The following is a 7,314-nucleotide window of genomic DNA, read 5'->3' as shown; positions in this document are numbered from 1 at the left end:
GTTATATAATAGTAGCATAGAGGCTGGAGAGGTTAACTTAACCTCTTAACTCAGAGGTTAAGAGCAGAGGGCCCCAGGTTGATTCCAAGTACCCACACTGACCAGCTCACACCTGGTTGCTTAAAACTCCAGCTCTGAAGGATGGATGCCCTCTTCTGGCCACCATGTTCCCTGTACTCATTTGCACAGACACACACATACACACAAAACTGAAAGCAAAATCTTCAAAATTGTGATTGTTGTATAACGTTGTAAATGTACTAAATTCCATTCAGTGGTACTGGGCTGAATGTCAATGTGGCAAAATTTATGTTATGTGTATTTTAACATAAAATAAACACAAAACTCTAGAAGATGTATTAGAGGATATATTTTCCCAGTCCTGGGTGGTAACTGTAGCTTTCTTCCTAGTTGTGTATAGCACTGCCATATGCTATCCCCTGAATGCCTATGTATGCATCCATGTTTCAAAAATCTCTGGCCTTTGTGTTCTACTTGGTAGCATTTTGGCATCACACGGGAACATACAATGTGTTTCCATTCTTATTTTCAGTAGATGGTGAGTCACATTGGCTGCACGAGCACATAAGCTCCTTTACAAAGACTCTTTGGCTTTAGCACATATTTATCTACTTTAGAAAATTTCTCCTATCCAAAGGGCAGGCTTGGAATGGGTTTGTGTCTCCTCTCTCCAAAGGCACTGCATGGCTTTATTAGGAGATACGGGGAGGAGGTGTCCCAGAGCTATGGCTGAGACAGTTTCTGAGTCTCGTCTTTCAGCCAGCTCAGCTTGGGCAGTGTGGCACTCAGGACTCTTAGTTCGCTGAGACAAAGTTGAGACTGTTCTTTTATGAAGCACAGATCATGAAAGTTGTGATCCCAAGCACAGAGGACAAAGGAGAAAGAGGGTAACTGGAAAAGACAAGACAGTATCACCAGGAAGTCCTTGAGGAAGAGGGTGTTGAGTGTCCCCAAGGAAAAGCCTCAGGAAGCCTCAGAAGCTTCATGCTGGTCTAGACTGTCCCAGGTAAGCAGGGGAGGGTGACTCAGGCCTCCCCTGCAGGGAGGAACCCACTCCCTGTGCAGGCTGCTTTCTCTCTCCAGCCAGCAAATTTTGGCTGCTCCTGCTATACTGCCTCTTTTCAGAAATATGAAGGTTTGCTACAGATGAACAGGCCTGTGATGGCCACAGCGACTAAGACCAGGGAGAAGAGAACCATGAGGCTGATGTAGGTGGAGTGAGGGAGAGGCGGGGATAACGGCTGTTCAGCTGGGATCATGTTGGTCAAGTTCAGCATGTAGCCCAAAGTCCACCCTGCGTTGCTGTCTTTGATCTGTAAACAGAAGGGGAAAATATCTTGGTCATGGTCCAAACTGATAATTTACAGTGTTTGTGTAACCCCACCATCATAACACTGAATAACCAATAGGAAGAGATCACCTTGTATGGTCCACACAATAGATTAACTTTATACGCTACATTGGGAATGACGTGTGTGGGGAGGGGTAGAATATCAAAGGAAATGATTAAAAGAGAGGTTGGAGCCACCATTATAGTCTAGAGAGTCAGAGAGTTTGGTGATTGGCTGTCCAGTTCACCCAGATGGGAGCACCTAATTCAAACAGACCACAGGATGTCGGGATTCTTTTCTATTTCATGAGTTGAGGAGCTAAGCGAGAGGGGACAGGAAGTAGGTAAAAAGATGAAGGAACAATGATTGGCTCTAGTCTTTTACATCCTTCCTAGGCCAGAGAAGTCACATAGGACCAGGGCTTCATGAGGGAAAGCTGGGGAAATAATTCTAGCAAGTCAACCTTTATAAAGTTAGAAGGTTATGTACCTCTCTGAGAAAGGATCCTTATTAAATTAAAAAACAACCTCTGACCCTCTCACCTTTAGAAAAACCATTTCCAGTCCATCAGAACTTACAGGAATATGGGTGCCATTTGAGTAACAATTTTGGGAAGGTTTTATTACAAACGCTGTTCGTGACGATGTAGAGAAGTGAGCAGACACAGACAAGCCTAGAGAGACTCTGCACACAGTGCCACTCAGAACTTCTACTGTCCTTTCTTCGTGATACTTCCTTCTAGTCCTCTGTGAACATGTTGCTGTTGTTTTTACAAAACTAATTAATATTTCATTGTATCTGGATAATTCACTTAGGAATACCTGTGAGCATTGCCCCTTAATATATTTCTGAATCATTACTAAAATATTTTTACCATCTTCTAAAACATATGCCAGTGTAGACTGCCTTTTATCCATTTTAACCAATTACTTGGTATTTAAGGAACGAAATGCTGAGACTAAATGCTGTGTACTTTCCTATGGCTTTCAGCACATATTATGCCAACTTATGATACTCTCCTTTTTTCCAAAACCTGACCCATACTGATAATAATATGCAAGAGGACTATTTTTCCCTCTCTGTGTGAGATGGAAACCTTTAAGTTTCAAGATTTAGGGGAGTCATTACCTGGACTTAGAGACAACAGATCATGAAGTAGCATTTATTCCAAGAATATAAATCAACACTACCCTGCATATCAATCAAATCTAAAAGAGACCCTACTAACAAAAAGAATAGACTGCCAGAGGGGAAGAAAGTCTGGGATGTTAAAATAAGGGAAAATTTCCTTTAAATGAGCAAGATCTGCAAGGAAGACAGTAGAACCACGAGAGTGCACGGAGCTGCTACAGTCCTGATTCTACGCTTTGGTTTGTCTGAGATCGCTGTGTCTTAAAAGCTGGTGCAGGCCCCGGGCTAGCAATACAAAGAACACCATTTTGTTTCCCAGCAAGCAGGGGTCATACAGATGCTTGCTTCTTTACTCCTGGATGCCTGCAGGTGGCACTGTGGCAGAGCACAGCAGGGAGCTTATTTCCTAGGTCTTACTCTAGGCCAGGTTGCCAAGCAACAGGCCCAGCAGCAAGGCTGATAAGAGACCAAGTTCTTCATTTCCTGGATCACAAAGGAGGGCTTTGCAGGGATTCTGAAGCCAGGGCAGTGGCTAATGAAGTGCTATTAAATGAATGAACTGACTCTTTGAGAACCAGTTACAGTTCTATGTGCAGAATGGTGAAACTGTGAATCCCCATCATTAGAGACAGCCTACAACTGCCTGCCCTTCCCAGAAAGGCTCGTCACGAATGCCAGCCAGTGGAATGGTGGAACGGGCATCAAGCCTAATCAAAACTAATCGGGTGGACTCCCACTTTTTCTAAGTTCAAAACTGCTTTGTTACCAACTTCATACTCCCAACAGATTCCCAAGTTACCTTGCCCATAAAATGAATCTGGTCCCAGGAACTGCCTGTGAAGTTATAGCCTTGCAGAAGGAGGGAAAGGATGTAAGCACCTGAGAAGCAGTATTCACTCAGGTACTTCTCCTTTACTGTAGGATAAGATGCCTTTACCTAAAAGAAAAATGAGGAAAATGTCAAACCTCTACAGCAGGTCGCTCTCTCTGGCTCCTCCTCACTACTAGATCCAGTGAAGAGACAAAATGTCCCCAGCTCATGTGGGTCTGAGGCTCAGGCTCTACCACAGGCTATGGAGGTGGTGTGTCACTCCTTCAGAGGCTGCAGGGTTTTAAGTTCGAGTTTCCTGAGGAAGCTTTTCTTCCTCAGGGCTCACTGTGAGTGTGCTAGGGGGACGGAAGTTCCTTCAGTCTAGGAGTTTCAGAAACAGTCAGCTTCAGCATCTCACTCCATTCCTTACTCAACAATCATGTTAGCGGATTAAAAGCAGTGAGAGCCTCATCCAAGGGAAGTCCATAGGTCTCTTCAAGCAGTCTCTCATATGCCCTCACAGAGTCATTACTCAGAGCTTCTGAAGGCATCTTACGGAGATGATGTCCCGCTCGTGGACAACGTCAGCGTCCCTTGGGAAGGCTCCACTCTTCTCCCAAGGGTTACCAACTCAGACTCTGTATTCTTACTTGATGATTCTGTCTGGGTGTCTGTTTCTTCGCTCTCCCTCTCTCTCTCTTTCACACACACCATCTGTGCACATCAAGAAAGTTGACACCTCCCTCTCCTTCCCTCCTGTCTTCTCTGTCTTGTTTTGGTATTAGTGTAATGCTTAACCTACAGAATCAGTTTGGCGGTATCACATCTTGCTCGTTGTATGGAGCACTGCCTGGTATTAGAGTAATGCTTAACTTGCACAGTCAGTTTGGAGGGATCACTTCCTGTTTCTTGTATGGAGCACATCCTGCTGGTTCTTCCTTAAAGTTTAGTAGAAATTCATAACACTTTCCTTGCAAATCACATCAGTAATACATTACCAAAGTCATGTGCCATGATCAAGTTTGGTTTCATTCTAAAGATGTGAGAATGGTTCACCATATGGAAATCAATAAATGTGACATTGCATATAATAAAATCAAACACAAGAAAATACCATATAGTCATCTCAACAGATACATAAAAGCTCTTTGATAAAATCTAGCAGTCCATTCCTTCTGGTAAGAGCCCTGAAGGAATAGAAAGAACACATGAAGGCTGCCCACCACAGAGCAATATCCACCATACAGGGAAAAGCAGAAAGCATTTCCTCTGTCCACTCTCTCCATTGGGCATCAGTACAGCATGTAGGTTCTGAGTAAAGTGACAACCAGAGAAGGAAACGGAAGGAAAGAAGTCAAACTGTTCCTATCGCAGACACATCCATCATGCCTTACTCTTTTGATCTAATATTCACTAGAGCAATGCTACCAGAAAACACTTCCATGTTACAATTTAGTCAAAATAGTAGGATACATAAATAATCACACAGAAAACTCAGTGGCTTTGCTGTGTATTAAAAATGATCTTACAGGGGCTGGAGAGATGGCTCAGCAGTTAAGAGCACTGACTGTTCTTCCAGAGGTCCTGAGTTCAATTCCCAGCAACCACATGGTGGCTCACAACCATCTGTTATGGGATCCAGTGCCCTCTTCTGGTGTGTCTGAAGACAGCTACAGTGTACTCATATACATAAAATAAATAAATAATTCTTTCAAAAAATTGACCTTACAGACAAAAGAAATCAAGAAAATAATCCCCACTCATAGTGGTCTCAAACAAACAAACAAACAAACAAGTAAACAAACACAGCCTAGAAATAAACCTGATCAGAAAGCTGAGCAAAACCACAACAAAAATGTTCACACTGAAGCAGACACTGGATAGGAAGCCCTTCTACCACAGGGATCAGCGTAATCCATGCTGTCAAAGGATCCCTGCCATCCTGTTGGGAGAGCATCCCTGCCATGCTGTTGGGAGAGCATCCCTGCCATGCTGTTGGGAGAGCAGAAATCAGTGTTTTCATGATGAGGAAACCATACAAAGGCTCCTCAAAATGTATCAAGTAGTTCTGGATGACCCAGCAATTCACTCTCCTGTGAATATCTGAAGGAAATAGAATTAATTTCAGAGAGATACCCGTAGTCTCATTTATTGCAGCACTATCTGGAACAGTACAGATAGGGAATTAACCTATGTTCAGAGAAAATGAGGCTATATATAAAATAAAATGCTAGTTAGCCCTACACACGACACATCAACACACACACACACAGAATGACATCTTCCCTTTTGTACAATACAAGTGAACCTGGAGATTATTTTGTTAAATCAAAGAAACCAAACACAAAAAGGCAAATACTCAATGATCTTTCTCATATGGAATATTAAAAGGTTAACCATTCTTAAGAAACTCATCATTGTATAATTAATGGAGATGCAGAGAGGTTGCATAGCTTTGAGACGGGAGCAGTGGTTACAGAGAACAGGAAAAGCAACAGTACAAGGGACAGAAGGAGGCTGGTAAGGAGGTGAAAGGTCATCACCAGACAGGAATAAGCTCTGTTCTTCTCTTGCACAACAGGTTTACTGTAATTAGCAATAACAAAATACAGATTTTAAAAAGGCTGTTGAATGCTCTCTCCACAAATAAACGGCATATGACTGAGGTGAAAATTATGGCCATTATTCTGATAGATGTGCATGTGCAAATATAACATTGAAATATCATAGTATGTACCGTACCATAAAATTAAAATAAAACAATAGAAAAACCACCTTTTAAAAACAAAGACTGATGGGGGGGTTTGGGGATGATCTTATTTGTCCTGCATAAAGAATAGATGTATCTGCTTCTTCTTTCTTTTAACTGTAAAGGCCGTGGTAGCAACCCTGTAGCCATGACAACAGAACCGAAGAAGCAATGGCTGAGTTAGAAACAAGCGAGTAACCCCATGTGAGCAACTGCTTGTTGCTTAAATGTGAGATGTTGCTTAAGCCATTAGACATCATCAAGGAATGGTGATGAAGGCATTCCTAGGCCCACTCTCTGGCCTCCTTAACACACTGGCTGGACCCTTGGCAAACCATCATAAGGTCATGTGCAGATTCACATCCTCCATGACACTGAGGATACGGGACCAATTTCACAGTTGTGGTTTCTGGTCACTTACCTCCTCCCAAGGTTTTGAGCAAAAAATTTTTGTTATCTCAGTCATTTTCTCCTGAGAGGAGACACTGCCATTTGCCATCTTCTTAAAAAAATCCATCACAAAGTAGAAAGCAGAAAATGCCTGTGGGAGGAGAGAAGAGAGTTTCAGGCTGCATCCAACACACAGGGACATGGACTCAAAGCCTCCCAGAGCTCAGTTCCGGCTCCAACCCTCTACGAGCAATCCCATGGGGCAAACAAGCTGGCTGCTCCAATTTCAGCTAAAAATAAACACAGTGGAAGTTTCTTTAAAGATACACAATTTAATTTTTTATGTAGAACTCATATCTAACTTAGAAAAAATAAGTAAATGTGTGCATTGGTCCATTTGTATGACTCATAGTCCATTTGTATCGTTAAGTTTTTTTTAACCCTGATTTTTCCAGCACATCCAATCTAAACAGTTGTCTGGTAATATGGCGGGCATTCTGCTTGTATCAGCTTTCTAAGAACACAATGAAGAAAGTTAACATCAAATGTATCTATAAACAAATAAAAAGGTATAACCAAAATATATTGAGGGGATTTTTGACATTGTTTAGATGAAGCCATGGTAAGCACATTTGTGGAAACAGAAACAGGCCCCACATTTGGGATCAGGAATCTGTCCCCAAACTGGCCACTCGACTGATCCCTTCTCCTGACTCTGTATTGTTCTGTCTTGTTCATCTGTGCCAACTTGCTTGTCTGCTTACCAAACTCTAGGGTTTAGTTTGGCTCTGCTCTGCCAAGAAGCTTCATAGAGCTAGGGGTGGTGTCAGGATGGGGTCACTTTTCTCAGCATTTGTGTATGAATCTACCTTCCAAACTTG

General features: G+C 42.5%; 1 protein-coding gene across 1 annotated transcript in view; it reads right to left on the bottom strand.

Annotated features, from left to right (window-relative positions):
• Positions 1-348: 348 nt before the first annotated feature.
• Positions 349-7,314, bottom strand: part of Entpd1 (ectonucleoside triphosphate diphosphohydrolase 1) — a 78,332-nt gene continuing 71,366 nt past the window's right edge. Inside the window, 3 exon segments of the mRNA XM_028775961.1 lie at positions 349-1,334; positions 3,283-3,420; positions 6,465-6,584. Coding sequence (XP_028631794.1) covers positions 1,128-1,334; positions 3,283-3,420; positions 6,465-6,584 — 465 coding nt within the window. The 3' untranslated portion in view covers positions 349-1,127.

Source organism: Grammomys surdaster, unplaced genomic scaffold (genome assembly GCF_004785775.1).
Source record: "Grammomys surdaster isolate TR1022 unplaced genomic scaffold, NIH_TR_1.0 66, whole genome shotgun sequence".
NCBI classification, from domain to species: domain Eukaryota; kingdom Metazoa; phylum Chordata; class Mammalia; order Rodentia; family Muridae; genus Grammomys; species Grammomys surdaster.
The sequence above is the reverse complement of the archived record's forward strand: the minus strand, read 5'-3'. Positions and strand labels throughout refer to the sequence as shown.